Here is a 17,845-nt window from a genome sequence, read left to right as displayed (position 1 = left end):
CATAACCCTGCCTTCAAAGTTCTGAGGTCCGGAACCTGATCTGCCGGGGGGTGGGGGGTGGGGGGGTGGGAAGGAGGCGACACATCATTTCAGCAGTAGGGGTGCATGTAGGGGTGTCTTGTATGGGAAACGGCAAGGCTGTGGGTTTTAGTCCTGCTTGAGCTGCAGAACCCTGGGCAAATAACTGCATCTCACTGAGTGTCCTTTTCCTCCCCCTTCAAATGGGAGCCCCTGGTCGCCTGTGAAGCTCGGGGTGGGTGGGGCATAACTGACCGCGGCAAGCCCCCCACCCCCACCCCGTCTGTTGGGGGACCAGGAGTCAGCTCCCTACGTATTGAAGAACGCTGTTTCCTTCTTCGTCACGTCTGCTGCCTGTGAGCCTGGGAAGGAGCGCTTTCAAAGCTTGTAGTTTCGTCCTGTCTCGTAAACTCAGATCCGTAGCGGTTAATAAACTGCGATGCACGATGTAAGCTCGGCTCGGAGGAAGTGCACTGCCTGACCAGGCCCTTACGTCACAATTGCGTCTGTTGGTTCCGCAGGAGTTCTGGCTGCGGGAGTTCCTGGGATTTTAGCTCAGCCCCTCGGGCTGCGCCGAGAGCGCCTGGGGGAGGGGCGTGGCGCGCGGTAGGAGCCCCACGGGCCTCGGTTCCAACGACCCCCTGGGTCGAGAGTGGAAGGGAGGGAGGAGGTGGGAGACGCGGCCTCCTTCGCTGGCCTCCCCTTCAGCCGCCCACTGCCCGGCCCCATGGTCCCCGCCGCCGGCGCGCTGTTCTGGGCCCTGCTGCTGAGTCTCGGGCCCCGGGCGGCGGGGGCCCAAGGCCTGACTTCCACCGAGTCGCAGCGGGTAAGTTTCCGCTCCGGGGTCCCGATGTCCCGCAACTACCGGACCACCCCCCGGACCGGCGCTCCCAAGAAGATGAGGGTAACAATGGAGGACGAGGATGACCTCGTGGCCCGTGCCGACCGCCTGGCAGGCCCGGCCGCGGCCGAGCTCTTGGCCTCCACGGTGGCCACAGGCGTCAGAAAGTCAATTGTGTCATCGCCGGAGGAAGATGAGTCTTTGGAAGAGGGGGTTGTGATCAACGCCAGAAAGAGTAACGTGAGCGGAGAGGCTCTCCGAGCGACTTCCAATACGGCGAGGATGCCCAACCCAAGGTTTAAAGCAAATACCCAGGAGCCCGAGATCAGGATGTCTTCTTCAGACCAGCGGGCCAACACGTGGATGTCCACTGAGGACTTGGTTCACCCCGACAGTACCATGAGCCAGTGGTCAACAGCAGGGTCCACCCCGAGACCGTGGCCACACCCTTCACCAACAGCCATGCCACCAGCGGAGGACCTACGGCTGGTTCTCATGCCCTGGGGCCCATGGCACTGCCACTGCAGGTCAGGCACCATGAGCCGGTCCAGGGCAGGCAGGCTGCAAGGCCTTTCCGGGCGCCTTCGAGTTGGAGCACTGAGCCAACTCCGCACAGAGCACCGGCCTTGTACCTACCAGCAGTGTCCCTGCAACCGACTTAGGGAGGAGTGCCCTCTGGACACCGGTCTCTGCCCTGACACCAGCTGCACCACTCAGACCACTACCACCACCACCACTACCACCACCACTACCACTCCCATACCGCCCCTCAGCTCTAGACTCAGACCCACCCCCTTCCTCTTCTTTGGCCCCAGCCCCAGCCCCAGCCCCAGTCCAGCCCTTGCTTTTTGGAGACGAGTCCGGATGGGGCTGGAGGATATTTGGAACAGTCTGTCTTCAGTGTTCACAGAGATGCAACCAGTAAGTGTTTGGTGATAGCCAAGGACCTTTGTTGATGGAAAGTCCTGACATCCAAAATCCTGTTGGGTCAACTAGCCAGTGTGCTTCCATGAACTGTCATCTGTTTGGTCATTCATTCATAATATACTAGTTATTCACATTATTGTTAGCCATTGATTCCACCCATTTCTTGGGCAACTGCTGGTTGGTTAATGGGTAACATGTATGGGTCGTTAGAGAATTATTGACCAAATTGTGAAGATTGTAGGTATATCAACAATTTTTGATGCAGACAATAGATGTGGAAGATATAAATCATTCTCAGCTCATGAATGCAGTCTAATAGTAACAACAGCTAATATTTAAGGTCTTACTATGTGCACTTTACCTGGATCGACCCTCACAACAATGCTGTGAGGTGTTATTCCGTTACAGAGGAGGAAATGGGGGGCATTGACACCAGTGCCGAAGCCCTCCACCACCACTATCCCAAAGAACTCCTGGGATGATTTCCAGTAACTTAAGAATTCTTCGGGAAGGATAGTCCTCTGCTTTACCAAATGAACTACCAAAGGTTCTGATTGACTTGATAAAATATTCTCAATTGATAGGATTTCGGGACCTTTGTGGGAGAGAGGAAGGACACTAAAATAGTATATACGGTCAGTCATTTTGCAAGTTTGTTTTTGTCCTCCTCCCCGGGTATCCAATACCAATGATTCAATATAAAGAAGCCTAAGTAGGGGGCAGTAGTGTTGAGGGAATGAGGGCTTATGGGGAGAGGGAGATGAAGCAAGGAAGGGAAAACATAGATGTGGTTCTAACATTTCCCCTCTTCTCTTCTGTTTTCTTACCCAGCTAGAGAGAAACCGCAGGTAATGGCCACTTCATCCTCAAGAGAAGGTGTCAGCATCTCAGCCTCCCCACCCTTTCAATCCCAGAACCTACTGGATATTTTTAGTACAGAAAAAATTAGAAAAAATATCGGTCTTGTGTCTCTTTACAGACGTATCTGAGGGTGGAGGCCAGAAATCTCTTCAACCTTAAAACTGAACTGTGTAGCTAACACCATTGGGCCTGATCCCTTCCCTTGTCCTCCAGCATATTTCACCCCCACCCCGTACCCCAGGATAAAATGTTGATGTTGCTCCTCTTCCTCCTTTCCCAAGTTTTTAGTGATTTTTTAAAGATGAAAAATCTCAGATGAAAGCCAAGAAGAGGGAACAGGAAGAACAAGGAGGTGAGCTCTTGGAAAAGGATGGTAGTCTTATCTTCACAGTACTTGGCCTTCTCTCCTTGGAAAGGGTGATGTTGGCACAGAATTCCATGTCGGCTACTTTCTAGGAGTGACATCAACCATATCTATCCTTTGACCCAACACACACCTGTAGTGATCACTCTGCGACTATTTTGCTTACATGTTTTTTATTTGAAAAATGTAGTTAAAAGTCCAACACATTTTTAATATAAATTATGACTCTTGAACCCATTGCCATCACTCTTAAATATTGTTAAAGTGATGGTAGCATACACATTAGAAAAGGTAGCTAAAGGCAAAAGAACACCAAAGAAGACTGTGTCCAAAGACATCAGAATAAGGCTAAAGATCAGGGTGTCCTGAGTCCACGAGCCCCCCATCTTTCTACCCTATCCTGTTAACCCTTCAGATTGAGTATAACCCTCAGGCCATTAAGCTACTTTAGGACAAGATGAGCTACTTTCAGAGCAACTAGCTAGATTTGAACAGTAAATTGGGAATGTATGACCAATCTTAGACCCTGAAAAGGGCAGGAAATACACTGAAATGGAAACACAATTAGAACCTGTCACTAGAGGAGGGGCACACTGGTTGGATGGTGGACTCAGCAGAGTGGATCCTAGTTCCCACATTCCTGACCCCATCACCATCAAACAGGATGCTGCTTGTTACGGAGTTAATGAGAGACCCCCACCCTCTCAGTCTCTGAGCAGGTGGGAGCTCACCGGTTTTGTCCTGCCTTCCTAACCACCCTGCAAGGAAGGGGACAGAAGAAACACCTGAGAAAACAAACTGCCGAAAGACCCTGTTCCTGCATAATTTTCCCACCTAAAGCAGACTCTTCAGCCAGCTGGGGAGTGGGACCTGGTCTTCAGACGAAACTCCCTGAGTCTTATTCGTATCTGGTTCTAGGACCAGGGCACAGAAAGAGAGCTTAAAGTTTGCAGAGGACACACCGGGGTGTCTGTGGCTCTCTCTATTGCCTCTTCTCCCTCCCTCCCCCAATCTCACCAAACCCTGTTCCTGCCTCCATAGTGCAGGAACCCCTTCTCCACAAACAAGAACAGAGAAGGGTAGTAGGCATCGCATCCACCGGAGACATGAACCCATGTGAGCAGAGCAATACCCTGAATAAAGAGCCTGTTTTAGAGATGATGTGCAGCCCTGTTGAGCCTGCTTTCCAGAGGGCCTAGTTCATCTATGGCTCAGGCTTCAGATGAATAATGAAATGGGTGTAGGGTGAGGAAAACACTTTACAGAGAGATACCTGGACTCTTGAGCAGTGGCCCTCAACTAGGGGTGATTTTTGCCCCCGGGGGGAGACATTTGGCAATACCTGGACATTTTTGGTTGTTATAACTAGGATGGGCCAGATGTGCTACTAAATATCCTAGGATGCACAGGATAGTCCCCCATTACAAAGAATTACCCAACCCAATGTCAAAAGTGTCTGGGTTGAGAATCCATGCACTAGAGGTGTCCCCGCTCCCATGTGGTAAGGACTGGAAGATCCCTAAACTTACAGACGATTGTTTTCAACCAACCACTCCTCCCATCTTCAGTGGTTTGGAGGTCCACTCAGAGACCTACTTCCTAGTTTTGCAACATTCTGGGTTTCTCTCCAGATCCCTCTTTCTCCTCACCTGGGCCAGCAGGGAGATTGGCAGAGGGCAGGCAAGGTCCCCAAGAGTTAAATGGAATACCATCAGGTTAAGATCCACCTCTAACCTAGGTCTTAATCAATGGGAAACAAAAACATTCCTAGTGGGGATGGGGTCAAGGGCAGAGGTAGTAGAAGGAGGGAGGTCATTAAGAGAACTCATCTTAAAATTTTAATTAAAGAAAGATGTTGGGGGACTCACAATGCTACAGAAACAGGGTTAGAGGCCTAATTAGAGAAAGACCCTGGTAGTTGCAGAGAGATACTGAGGGGCTGTGAGCTTAAAGTCTGAGATCTAAAGAGAAAGAGTAGACTCGGCAGTGGTCACCCTCCCCTCCTCTCCCTGCTTGACGTCTGCTTCAGTTCACTCCAGGAGGAAGAAGAAGGGCAGGTAAGGAGCTTCTCAGCAAAGCCGGCTTCAGCTTTGGGAATCTCACTCACCTACCCCATTTAAGGAGTTCCAGGTTAAGAGTTTAAAACAGATGGCACCTAGACCGTCATTCAGGAGAAGGGAACTTATCCTGGGTTCCCAGAAAACTCCTATCTCAGATCTGAGAGTGTCCGGGGCTTCAGCTGAGCTCCTCTGGCCAACCAGTAGTCACTTGGTCAGTCCTGCTGCCTTGACCCCATCTCCAGGAGGGGCTATAGCCAGAGGGAATAGAGGGAGTCCAGCCCCCAAGCCTTCTGAGGCACTAATAGGCAGATAGGGAAAAGAGGGACCCTGGGGTCACTGGTTCTAGGAGGGAGCAACATCTCTTCTGGGCTGGACATGGAGTGGAGGCTTCGACAGCAGAACCTGATTTAAAAAGAAATTGAAGAAGGAGGATTAGTCTCAAGGAAAACTGAGGCCTTAGGGGTAAGGCACCACCTAGTGTAGACTCTCGGCTATTTCCGCAGCATGCTCTTTTCTCGATTTCTATCTGTCTGTGCCTCGCTGTCTCTCTGCCCTTCTGGGTCCTCCATTCTTGACTCCCCCATCCTAATACTTCCTTCTCTCACCTCCCATTCTTGCAGGGGATTGGGGTTCTGAGGTGGGCGTCAGGATGTGCTATCAGGGGCTAGAGGTGTTGGACGGGTGTCCTTAGTTACTTACCATTCCTGTCGGAGCTACAAGCCCCTAGAATTGCTCCATGGCCTGTCTCGGTTTCCCTTGGATCTCATCTGCTCCTGGACAGCACCTGTCTGTGAAAAAGCACATGTGAGACCCTCATCCTGTCTTGATATCACAAAGGAAGCGATCTCCCCTGTGCCCTCCATGGAAGAGGCAGACCCCATTGCTTTGGCAAAAAAAAAAAAAAAAAAAAAAAAAAAAAAAAATCAATCTGAAAAGGTTAAAACCAACCACCATTCTTCCAAGGGAAGTTTCAGTGTCTCCCTTCATACTGACTTTCATGAGGATGAGATAAAATGGGTCTTCTACTAATAAGACTCTCACAAAGGACTCTCTCATATTTATCAGAGTTTCACAATTGGTGAAAAGACTCCTTCGCTATCTCCAGGCCTATTTCCCTTGTTCTGAGAGTAGAAAAGTGTATTAGACGTTATTTAGGACAGGGGTGCTCAGTCTTTTTCCTGTCCTAATGCACCCGGCCACAATATGACTATTAACTCTTAACTAATAGAAGGGTCTGGTTTGGGGGAAAAGCCCTCCAAGTAACTCTGGGGTCACATATATCCCCCGTCCCAGTAAAGAATAATTTACTAATTATAAAAATGAGGGAGCTTAGGCCAGAAACCTGAAATGCCAGGTCTCAGGTTTATGTGGCTGGTGACCAGGACTAGAATCCTAGCCTCTTACTTCCCCATCGAGTATTCATATGTCCCCTGCTTAAACTTCAAAAAAGGGGAATGGTTCTAGGCCGCAATCCCGCATCAACCTCTCCCCACTGCCTTGTTACCATGGTAAGTCCATCTCCGGCCCCCATCTCCCCAGAGCCAATGTGAGTCAGGTGGACAAAATTCATTGGTTCCCCAATCATGGTCCGGTCAATTCGTCTCCTCTTCTTCTTCTGCTTAGAGAAGACAGGGGAGTTAAGTCTGAAGCCCCCTCTTCCACACGAAGTGTGGAAAACCACTTTTAGTGGTCTTGAAAACCACTAAAGGAAGAGCTAAGGGCCTGATGGGCAAGGGTATGTGGCATCACAACAGGGAAATCACTAAGGTCTAACAATATAAACACAGAGAGGACACAGGCAGGGTGACAACAACAGGAGCCTACAGAGTGAATGCCAAAGAAAGGACATATCAAAGTCACCTCTGGCTGATGAGGAAACAATGGGGGGGGGGGGCGAGGAGGAGGGATGGACAGGTATTAAGCTCCGCCTACAACTCCCAGAATGGACAGAAACAGGAAGTGATAGCTAGGGCTATTCAGTTCCTCTGTCTCCCAGTTCCCCTGTATCCCATGTGCACACCTGCCTGGCCATAGAGACTACTGTGACGGAGAGGGAGGCAAGCAGGGTGCTTTCTGGGTGCTGAGTCTGCCTCACAGGACGCGGTAACTGACTTCTGTGTGTGCTGGGGTGGGGGTGGGGGGTTGGGGACTCACCGGCTGGGGTTTCTCTACCACGCAGCAACCTAGTTTGTGCCAGAATTCACTCATGTTCCCTGATGGTTCCAGTTTCACTCCTCTGCCTGAGGCCCCAGAGGGCTCTTGCTCTGGTGCTTTGACTGCCCACTCCTCAGTGCCCTCAGGTGTAATGACAACCTGGGTTTACTCAGTGGGACGGGTCTGGAGACAGCACAGTCTGTGGTACCCTTGGCTGGGCAGTGAAGGTCAGCGTCTCAGACCCTGAGGGACTAGCAGGATGAGACTGGGGTGAGCAGGCAGGCACAAGGTTATGTCTTCCTCAGCCCCAGAAACCTGGATGGGCAGAAAGTAAAGAGAGAAAAAGTTGGTGAGAAATCCCATCTCTACCACCAGCCCCCCCTTGAGAAGCCTCCTGATGAGCCTAGATCTTCTTGTTCTCCCTTAAAGGCCCTGGTCCTGCACCCAACACTAACCTCTCCAAACACAGGAACCTCACAGTGTGATGCCCAGAGAAAAGAAAAGAACCAGAAGGGCACCAAGCGGTTGAGGAGCTGCTGGAACCAAGGGAGAGGCAGGGAATAGAAGCATTTAGGGTGAGGATGGGAGGGGCCAAGGGACACTGGCACAAAGGAGCCGTTTTGAGGGTGCTACAAGTCCCTCCTCCCATCTCCTTGGGTTTAGGGCAGACGGGGAGGGGCAGTTAAGTGACCTTTAAGAGGAAATGGTGGTTTTTTTGTTCTCACAAACAGGGCCTCCACCCTTGTCCCTCCCTTTTTCCTTACCTTACCCTAAACATCTAGATTTTCTTTAAGACTGAGAGAGGCCTTGACTGCCCAGGTTGTAGTTGACTAACTGCAGCAGGTTGGACCTCAAGAAAGACTTTCTACGGTGAGGAGTTTCTTCCCTCTCTAATCCCTGCCCTTGTTCCTCCTCATTTCCTTCAATTGAGATCCAACCTCTCCCTTCAACAACTCCTTTATTACTCGACCTTGAGATCTTTCCCGAAGGCTGTATACACCACACTCCTGTGTGTGCACCTCTGCGTGCATATATGTGGCACGGCAAGGATTCCGGCGTGTGTGCCTTGGACAGATGATCTGTGCACAGGCTGTAGGGACACAGGTACCAGGTATCTTCTGTCCCACAAGGCGTCTTTCTCCAGCTCCCCACCCTCTTCACATGTCCCATCGTGCAGTGCCACTCTGCTCTGCCTCATCCCCCATGGGGCCTCAGGCCTCCCCGCCTGCCTCCTACTCTCATGCTGTGACCTGTTCTCTCCTCCCTCCTCTCCACTTCCATTCCCAAGCTTCACCAGCCAACCAGACACGAGGAACTTTCCAACAGCATTAGTGTCCAGGGAAGAACTTCCTTCCCTTTTCCTCCCGGCCAGCCACGCTAGGGCACACCTGGGTTTCCCCTGGGCTCACTGCACTTCCCCAGTCCTATGATACAGGCAGCCTCAAAGACTCCAAATGAGGCTGCTTCATGAGTATCACACTCTAGCACGAATAGGAATCTCCCTCCCCTCCACACCTGGAACCCCGATGCTCTGGACCCAAGACTGCTCTAAGAACTGAGAGGATTTTCTAATATAGCATTGGGATGAGATCACACAAACACTAAGATACGGCTTGTAGGGGAGAGAAAGACCTAGGAGCCTGAGCTTTACTTCCCTTCCCACCACTGGAGGGGAGGAGTAATGAGACAGGGGCGGAAGTCAGAACACAGCTGTCCAGAGAGGGGAGCTGTGGTCAGTGGGGAAGTCAGTCAGTCACAGGGTTTGTCGCAATGGTGGTGGTGGCGGGTGTTGGTGTTAACGGCTGCAGGCGGGGGAATGAAGAAAACAATGGAGAATCAGAGGAAACCCCCAATACCCCCAGCCAGGCTTTACAGAGAGTGGACTCTCCCCCAACACCCAGCTGAGTGGACAGAAGTGGAGGGCGGGAGGGAAGAGGAGAGAAGAGGGGAGAGGAGAGGGAGGGAAAGGGGCAGTGGAGAGAACAAGGACGTTTCTGTTCCTTTTCCAGGGATCTGGCAAGAGCTGGGTGGAGGGAAAGCATGTGTGTGTGGGACTTGGCACGAAAGGGCCAATGATGATGAGAAGTGACCAGGAAATTCCATTCCCCAGGACACAGAACATAAGGGTCTCTGAAACTTGGCAGGGGAGTCGGAGTGTGGAGAAGGGTGGGCAGGGGGAATGTGGTGGTGGCAGGGGGTACAGGCCAGAAAAGGAAGTAAGAGCAACGGGCTGCCACTCTCCTTTAAAGTATCTAGAGATGACTGGGTTGAGGAAACATGAAGTCCGGAGCTGGTAAGCCCAGGAGGAAGAGACACTTGCATTCACTGCCCACTATTTTAGCTCCCCAGTGGAGGGGAAGGGGCTGGGAAGAGAGCAGGAGGACTCAGCATTAGACTGTGTAAGGCCATATCCTGACAGCCTAGTAGAATTGAGAACTGGGCCTGAGTCCCAAATAGGAAGGCTGAACGATGGAGCTTGGAGACACCAAGGTCACACTAGGACTTAGGAGCTTCCCAACCACTGGGGGAGTGAGCAGGAGGAGGGATGGGAGAAAGGTTCCAGTGGGAAAGGATGTACAGAGGTAGTTCCCCAGTCCTGTTCTAGCCCCAAACCGGTTTTCCCGGTCCCGCTGCCTTCAGCCCCAAGGCCTCCAACCCGCTGCCCAACAAGCCTTCACAAGAAGCAGCTGGAGAAAGAGAAAGAGAACTGAGAGAATGGAGTGGGCAATTCTGGCTCTAAGCCCGGGGCTGCAGCTGGTTCCTTGTGGAGACCTCCTGACACGCAGGGCTGCTGAGGGGCGCCGGGGAAGTAGGGGGAACAGCACTCTTCGATCAAGTGACAGGCATCTGCCCCAGTACCGACTGTGCCTTTCCCCAAGGAAGGTCTTGTGGGGGCTTACTAGGAACCGAAGCTAGGCCCTAAGCTCCCTCCCCAGGAGACAAAGTCCCATGGACTGCATTTCTGTCCACTCCCCAACTCTACCCAGAAATCCTCTGCTCCTCCCAACGCTGAACTAGGATTGGGATCCCGCTGTGAATTTTCCAGACTGTCACTGTCTTCTGTGGCTGCTTCGGCCTCAGATTTGGCCGTCCCAGGAACCAGCTGTGTGCTTCACTGTCCAGCACACGCCACCGCCGAGGTTAGTGAGTCTCGGAGACTTTATCCCCTCTGGCCTCCGTCCCCCCACCCCCCATCCCAGTCCCTCCCTGCCCTCTGCCCTTCAGCGGCCACGGCCTGCGCACCGCACGGGCGGGGATGGAGACTGTTCCTCTGGGAACGCACTCCTCTTCCCACCAACCCTGCATCTCTACAGCCCCGGCCTCCCTCTTCCCCCACCCCCAGCATCCGGTGCGTCTCCACCCGGCAGCGCAGGCGGGGCTCACCGCCCGGGGACCCCCGCCGCGGTCTCACCTGCCGCGCTTCGGCGTCGAGGCTTGCGGCTGCCGCGGGTGGGGGCTCCCGCGCCGTGCCCGCCGGTGTGGGCTTCCCGGGCTGGCTCCGCTGCGCGGTGGGAGAGCCGAGGGCGGGCCGGCAGAGGTGGGGCTGGCTCGGGGCGGAAACGGCGGCGACGCGATTACGAAACCCGTCCGGCCCGGAGCTGGGCGCACTGCTCCCCCCCGGACTGGGGAGGCACTGCACCACACGGGGCCGTGGGAGGTGGCCTGGCGGCTTCGGCCGGCTGGCACCCCTGCTGGGGCCGGGGGCGGGGGGGGGGGGGGGGCGCCCAAGCCGCGATGCCCGCAGCCTCATGTCCCCCCTTGCGCGCCAGGCATTGCGGGGCAAAACTAAGAGGAGCCCCCAAATCCCCCGGGCCCGGCTAAGTTTAGAGATTCGTGGAAGCACCTCACCCCATCCTCCCGTGCTCTCCCCGAAGTGGAATGGGGCTAGGTTTATTTACTCATTGTGAGGGTGCGGAGGCGAGTCGCAGGAGTAGGGATTGGAGGGGGGAGGGGCGAGGATTTTTTTTCGGATTCTCAAAAATAAAACATTTCGTAACTTGAAATCCTTAAATTGAGGCATAAAGGGACACCCCTCTATTGTTATCCAGAGTTAAGCTTTTTAAATCCATAAGCCTAAACTTAGGGGACAATTAACTACTCATTCATTGCACCCCAGGCAGCAGGGGGGTGCGGGAAGAGCTCCGGAATAATTGTGCCGACCAATAAAGCCTACGGAGATGCTTTAATCCTGTCTCCCTCCCTGAAGTGTTCTGGAACCTATCATTTGAATTAGCCGAGTCAGGCAAGGAGGGGGCGGGGAGTCCTTCCGCCCTTCTTAGGAGGGGCTGCATTGCAGGGGGAGACTGAGCAGATAGACTCAGCCACTGGAGCGAGAGAGGGAGTGAGAAGACAAAGCCGTCAAAGCCCCAACAGCTTGCTTTTTCTCCAGCCCTGAGCAGACGCCGGAGCCCTCGAGGTACTCCTTCCATCTTGGGAACACACTAGTAATTCATTGATAACAGGTAAACTAAATTGCGGGAAGGGGGCACGGGGCTGCAAAGATAAAAGAGCAGCTGCTTCTGGTTGGGTTGAAGACCCTTAATAAGGATGAGGTGGGGGACAGTTCAAGAGAAGGGGCGCTGTGAACAATGGGTAGGTTTTGGTCGCCTTTTTAGATCCCTTTGCTAAGATTTCCATTATTGCCTTCTAATACACAGACATTAATTTCTAACAATTTACATGGAATTATTATTTCTCAGCGTTTGTCTCATTTCAAGTATCTATTTGCCTATAATTTGTCTTAGGTGTTTTATTATCTTCGTTTGTTATCTCCATCTTCCTTTTCAAGCTATAATTTGTTTTACCTGTTTTTTGATGAATCTGTAGTCTTACTGTATTGCTCTAGCCTGTACTTCCCTATATATATTTTTTTTCCTGTGGTATTCCATTGATGTGTCTGCCTTCATCCCAAACTTATTTGTCTCCATAGGAGGGAATTTGGGGGAAGGGATGACATAATATTGAAAGTAATCCTGACCTCTCGTTTAACAGCCTCCCACTCCCCATCTCAAACCTTTGCTCCAAAGAAAGAGGCAGCTTGAGGTAGGAAGGTGGGGGCCTCTGTGTTGGAGAACTGCCTGATTCTATTATTGAAATCAGTACAGCCCACAAAAGCTACATAGCAGATTCTGGGAAGGAATGCTTATTTGCAGCTCAGTGAGAATAGATGGGGGAAGGTCATGGCTAACAGGGAAATCCAAGACCAGAATGAGGGAGGCACTTACACTGAAATGCCAGAGAGCTTCCATCCCCTCCAACCACCATCCCTGTCATTCCCCCCAATGGTGGCAGCATGACACAGCAAGGCCCTGTCAGGCAGGTAGGCCTTGGGTTCCCACAGAGGGTCTAGACAAAGGGTATTTGGGTGTGTCTGTGGGGCTCAGAGAGACTGTGTCTTTTTATACTATATATTTGCTAATCATGTATCCCTAAGAATACAAAGGGTGATATTTAGAAATTACCTTTGCCTAAAGTATCTGGATCATTTAAAATGAAGGACATTTGGAAGGATTTTTTGAACATATATTGTGGTACAAGGCACTGTCCAAGCCCTTGAAGAAATGGAGAGAGAGATGAGGTATGGATGGAGAACAGTTGGGGAGGGGAAGAGAAAGCTTGCTGAACAGGGACCTTCTGCAAAATTTGGAGACTTGGGAATTAAATCCATACTATATTAAACACCAGAATTTCCTTACTGATGAGAGTAGTGTGAATGGTATTTTAGTTGCAATTTTCTGTGTGGTCAGTGTTCTTGACTTGAATTTAAATGTCATACATGCTTGTATGAGTCTTTCTATGCATTTGGTACTCTGTGTACATGTCTCCGAGTTCATGGCATAGCTAGAGATTTTAGGCCTTGTAAGTTAATATTTTGTAAAATTTCCTTTAGCATTTTTTTATTGCAAGATATGCTCTGCCAGACGCTCAGGGATTGTTTGGACAATTTTTATACATATCTGGTTTTAAGAAAAGGAGTCAGTTTGTCAAAGAGCTTTTTCACTGTCTCAGATTCTAGCTTGCTGTCTTCTGCATTTTCATCATTCAGATCAGAATCACAGGAACAATCAACATCTAGTCTACTGAGTATCTGTTCTTCAGCAACTAAAAATTCTTGCAAGTTTTGAGAATATTGGTATAGGATTATATAAAACTGTACGCAACTATCTATGTACAACACATCAACAAAGACCAGATGGGGAATGAGACCTATGTTCTAACTGGCTGGAAGGCTTCACGAGTCAGCAGATAATTTCTAACATGTTTTCTTTTCTTTCCTTTTTAAAAAAAAATATACCGTATGTTACAGCACAGAATATATTTATTTAAGTAATCTCTACACCCAACATGAGGCTCAAACTCACAACCCCAAGGTCAAGAGTAACACACTCCACTGATGGAGCCAGCCAGGAACCCTAAACATGTCTTCTAGTTTTAAAATTCTATGATTTTTTTCCCCCCTGTGATTGTATTTTTTAAAGACTCTATCATGTGCCCACATTATACTAAGCTTGATATGGAGAGGACTGGTAAGGGAGGAGATATTTAAAAAAAAAAAAAAAAAGAAAAAGCCAGCAATGTAGGCAAGTAACTGGCAATTTAGTTAAAAAAAGAAAAAGAAGGAAGGAAGAAAAAGAGGGAAAAAAAAGTCTCTGGTCAGAAGTCCGTAACACTGATGATCCTAAGGTGGTCCCTGTCTAAAGCCAGAGTAGATAGTCTGATAGGTCCAACCATTTTTTGTAACTCTCTGTGCACATGTCTCTGGAAATTACTGTGGAAACGATCAGAGTTGAGTATCATAGGATGATGACCTCACCTTTCCAGCACCCTCCCCCACCCTGTTCCAATCCCCACATAACCTTCCTTCTAAGCAATTTCTCTGCTGAGTAATGTTCAGTTCCCAGGGTTTCTTTGGAGCCTGAACCTCAGAAGAAAAAGAGCAACTGAGAACTGGCTTTTAACATTAAAAACATCCTGGTCTGCCCACTCACCAGTCCTAAAGCCCCTACACTCACACATAACTGTGCTCTAGATTAAGGCTTTTTTGTTCTGGCTCAGTAGAGACAGTTCACATTATATGCGGTTATAGTTCCTGTAGTGCAGTGGTTCTCATGTTCGCCTAACACATTACATGGGGGCAGTTGGGAACCTATTTAAAGCCACTGTTTAGGAGCCTCAGGCCTGGTAGGAGCCAATGGAGTGTACTGGGAGGAAGGCCTTTTAAAATGGGGGTTCTATTTTTGGAGGCAGTGGAATGTTCATTCTGCTTCTTTGGGAACATTTCAACTAATGCTTTTGCCCCTTCTTGGCTAGTAACCAGCAGGGTGCAGGAGGCATACTAGTCCTGTAACATCAGGGTGTGGGTGGGAAAAGATGATAGGAGTACTTGTTAGAGCAGAGAAAAGTATCAAATTCGGTCAAAGGACTTTCTCCTTCCGGTCTAAACTCTTACTTTCCTTACCTGGAATTCCCAATCCATTTGCTCTCAGGTAAATTCTAGCATTAGGATGAGAGAATCAAGGTCTTGTTATAGCATAGGAAAATTCTTTCAGCACCTACCTGGGCTTTGTTTTGAAGGAGAGGTAGGCTAGAGAAAACTATAAATACAGGCTGTTAAGGCTTACCTGTGGGCTAAAAGACGGGAGTGGCAAGTTATGGATGGATAAAGAGAGAAAATTAGGGGTGCTTTGGTGGCTCAGTCAGTTGAGCGTCTGACATCAGCTCAGGGCACGATCATGGGTTCAAGCCCTGCATCAGGCTCTGTGCTGACAGCTCAGAGCCTGGAGCCTGCTTTAGATTCTGTGTCTCCCTCTTTCTCTTGCCCCTTCCTGGCTCATGCTTTCTCTCTCTCTCTCTCAAAGCCCTTTTTAGAGGTACCTATTAAACCAAAGTTAGGAAAAAGCCAAGTATTTAAAAACATAAGAATTCAGGGGAATGATTTCTCTAGGGACTTGGATTCTTCTAGGGACTCCTGGTAGTCTTGAAACATGGGTGGTATTTTAAGATGGAGAGCAGAGAGGAGCTTTCCAGGTTGGTGGAAACACATGATGTGGGGAGAGTGGAGCACCTGGAGAGGGCATGGGAGCTCTGCGCCCTTTTCCTGTACTTGGCCTTGTGTATCTCCTCCATCTGCCATTCCTGAGTTATATCCTTTTATAGTAAACCGATGATCTTGTACGTAAAAGAAATAATAATAAATACAAAAGATGGAGAGTAGACAAAGTTAACCAAGACAGAAATGAGCATAACTAGCAGAGACTGTACTATGGCTAGGAAGGATGAGCCAAATTCTAGAAAGCCTTGAAAACCAGACCCAAGATTGACTTGAAGCATTAGGCAGTGAATAAGTCCTTCCAAGATGAGAGAAGGCAGGAAATGGTAGAAAATAGTAATAAAGGAAAGGTTCCCAAAGCTTGTCCTAGGAAATCTGGATCATGTACAGAGGCAAATGAGAATGGGAAGTTTTTATTTTTTAAGGTTTATGTTGTTTTTTTTTTAAACCTTCATTTATTTTGAGAGAGAGAGGGCGTGCATACAAGTGGGAGAGGGGCAGAGAGGGGGGGAAAGAAAAGCCTAAGCAGGCTCCGTGCTGTCAGTGCAGAACCCAATGCGGGGGGGCTCCGTCTCACGAACGGTGAGATCATGACCTGAGCCCAAAGCAAGAGTTGGATGCTTAACCGAAGGAGCCACCTGGGTGCCCCTGTGAAGTTTTTAAGTAAGGAAAGGCCATGGGCCATGAAGAGGTTGCTGTAGAATGAGGACTAACAGCTGGTTCCTTTCTAGGAAGTTATGAGGGACCCTGTGAGTAGCCAGTACAGCTCCTTTCTTTTCTGGAGGATGCCCATTCCAGAGCTGGATCTGTCGGAGCTGGAAGGCCTGGGTCTGTCAGATACATCCACCTACAAGATCAAAGACAGCAGCGCTGGCAAGATGACCGGGCAACCAACTGGAGTTGAACAGGAGAAACACTCCGAAGGCGATGCCCTCCTGGAGTACAGCACCTTCAACTTCTGGAGAGCTCCCATTGCCAGCATCCACTCCTTCGAATTGGACTTGCTTTAAGCCCAAGACTCCTCTCTGCCACCACCTTGCCCTCACTGTCTTCCCTTGCAAGCCCCTCCCTTCCCACCCTTTGTCCTGTGAATCTTGCTCTCTCCCCTCTATGGTGTTGAGGTGGTGCTGATGAATCTGCCAGAGTTGTGTTGTATTTATTATTTATTTATTTATTTATTTATTTAATCAGTTTTTCTCAAAAGCCCTTAAGCCCCAAAGTTATCCCCCCAGACACTAATTCCAGAAAGAAGCCTGGTGGGGGGCGCCAGAGAGTAGTATAGTAGTTCAAAATGGGGGACAATTTTTTTTTTTCATTTTAATCTTCTTCAGAGATTGCTCAAACTTAATATCCTGCTCCAGATCGGTAAACACAAATCTTTCTTCAACAGTCGCTGAAAACCCTGGAAGCTTTGAGATTATCTACTACAAGACAGTAGGATTTCTAAAAGGCTGTTAAGGTGTTAAGTCTCGCTGTTGGATCCTGCTCCTTACAATACCTTCTTTTCCTCAGAGAAATCGGGTGTAATGAAAGGTATAAAACAAGAGGTGATAATACCTCATGGAAAACGAAAATAAGGGAAAGAATTGAATTGTTTCAGAAATAACTATATTGTCAAAGGGGTAGTCCTTCAAACCTTTGCCACTTTACAACTTTGCTCCTAACGCTAGCTGAGGAAAATGACTCCAATTTCAAATCTTAAAATGTAATCTTGCTGAGTACTATGATAATTTGTAAGGTATGATTCTGTTTCTAAAAGGCATAAGGTTTGGCCTTTAGTGTTTTAGTCTTGCCACCTCCTGCGTCTGCAATGGAGAATACTGATCAATGGGCCTCAGGCACAGTTCCTCAGCTACCTTGAGACCTTGAAATAATCACATTATGACCCTACACCTTGTACCCCCATTCCTTCCAAAATTATTGCTGCTGATTTGTGCTGCCATTTTCTCATTTCTTGAATAAAGACATTCAATCCCAGGCCTGGATTCTAGTTTTCTCTCTCTCCAAAGAGAAGCGGTATAGATCTCCAAAATTAGCCTTGCTTTCACCTTCAGCTTATATATTTTGTCTTTCAATAAGAGTTCTTTTAGTAGCCTTTGTACATTAAAAATGATGAATATCAGGTTGGATAGGTATCAATAAAGGTAAAATCAACTTAAAATTACAAAGCTATTTAGGAAGAAATGCAAACAACCACTCTTCTGCTTGACCATTGGCTACCAACATAGGGAGTAATTCTAGATGTCTCAGAAGGCATCTGTGGCACCAACCGTGCTCTTAACGTTTATTTATTTTTGGGACAGAGAGAGACAGAGGATGAACGGGGGAGGGGCAGAGAGAGAGGGAGACACAGAATCGGAAGCAGGCTCCAGGCTCTGAGCCATCAGCCCAGAGCCCGACGTGGGGCTCGAACCCATGGACCACGAGATTGTGACCTGAGCTGAAGTCGGGCGCCTAACCGCCTGAGCCACCCAGGCGCCCCACCAACCGTGCTCTTAATGATCTCAGTATAGATGCCTTAAAAAAAGAAACTAAGTCATCCAAATATGTTAACTGCTTATTTATAACTC

General features: G+C 49.4%; 3 protein-coding genes across 5 annotated transcripts; 2 read left to right on the top strand and 1 right to left on the bottom strand.

Annotated features, from left to right (window-relative positions):
- The first annotated feature begins 64 nt into the window (after positions 1 to 64).
- Positions 65 to 2,891, top strand: CUNH1orf56 (chromosome unknown C1orf56 homolog). Its single transcript, XM_019432842.2, has 2 exons — positions 65 to 1,780; positions 2,618 to 2,891. The coding sequence occupies exons 1-2, from the start codon at positions 746 to 748 to the stop codon at positions 2,636 to 2,638; spliced, it is 1,056 nt and encodes a 351-aa protein (XP_019288387.2). The 5' UTR covers positions 65 to 745; the 3' UTR covers positions 2,639 to 2,891.
- A 276-nt stretch (positions 2,892 to 3,167) lies between these two features.
- CDC42SE1 (CDC42 small effector 1) lies at positions 3,168 to 11,146 on the bottom strand. 2 transcript variants are annotated; one of them, XM_019432848.2, is made up of 5 exons: positions 10,638 to 10,770; positions 7,226 to 7,540; positions 6,576 to 6,686; positions 5,771 to 5,859; positions 3,168 to 5,473 (listed from the first exon to the last, which is right to left on the bottom strand). In XM_019432848.2, exons 2-4 carry the CDS (start codon positions 7,277 to 7,279, stop codon positions 5,785 to 5,787), a joined length of 240 nt encoding a protein of 79 aa, XP_019288393.1. In that variant the 5' UTR covers positions 7,280 to 7,540; positions 10,638 to 10,770; the 3' UTR covers positions 3,168 to 5,473; positions 5,771 to 5,784. The 2 variants fall into 2 exon arrangements, with proteins under 2 accessions (XP_019288393.1, XP_053745807.1); XM_053889832.1 differs by lacking the exons at positions 3,168 to 5,473; positions 5,771 to 5,859; positions 6,576 to 6,686 and having other exon boundaries at positions 10,638 to 11,146.
- On the top strand, positions 10,261 to 17,252 carry MLLT11 (MLLT11 transcription factor 7 cofactor). 2 transcript variants are annotated; one of them, XM_019432845.2, is made up of 3 exons: positions 10,261 to 10,365; positions 11,616 to 11,688; positions 16,007 to 17,252. In XM_019432845.2, exon 3 carries the CDS (start codon positions 16,013 to 16,015, stop codon positions 16,283 to 16,285), a length of 273 nt encoding a protein of 90 aa, XP_019288390.1. In that variant the 5' UTR covers positions 10,261 to 10,365; positions 11,616 to 11,688; positions 16,007 to 16,012; the 3' UTR covers positions 16,286 to 17,252. The 2 variants fall into 2 exon arrangements, with proteins under 2 accessions (XP_019288390.1, XP_019288388.1); XM_019432843.2 differs by lacking the exon at positions 10,261 to 10,365 and having other exon boundaries at positions 11,545 to 11,688.
- Positions 17,253 to 17,845: the final 593 nt, after the last annotated feature.

This window comes from Panthera pardus, unplaced genomic scaffold (genome assembly GCF_024362965.1).
Source record: "Panthera pardus isolate Hobbes unplaced genomic scaffold, ASM2436296v1 HiC_scaffold_11, whole genome shotgun sequence".
Taxonomy (NCBI): Eukaryota; Metazoa; Chordata; class Mammalia; order Carnivora; family Felidae; genus Panthera; species Panthera pardus.
This window is presented reverse-complemented; position numbering and strand designations above follow the sequence as displayed.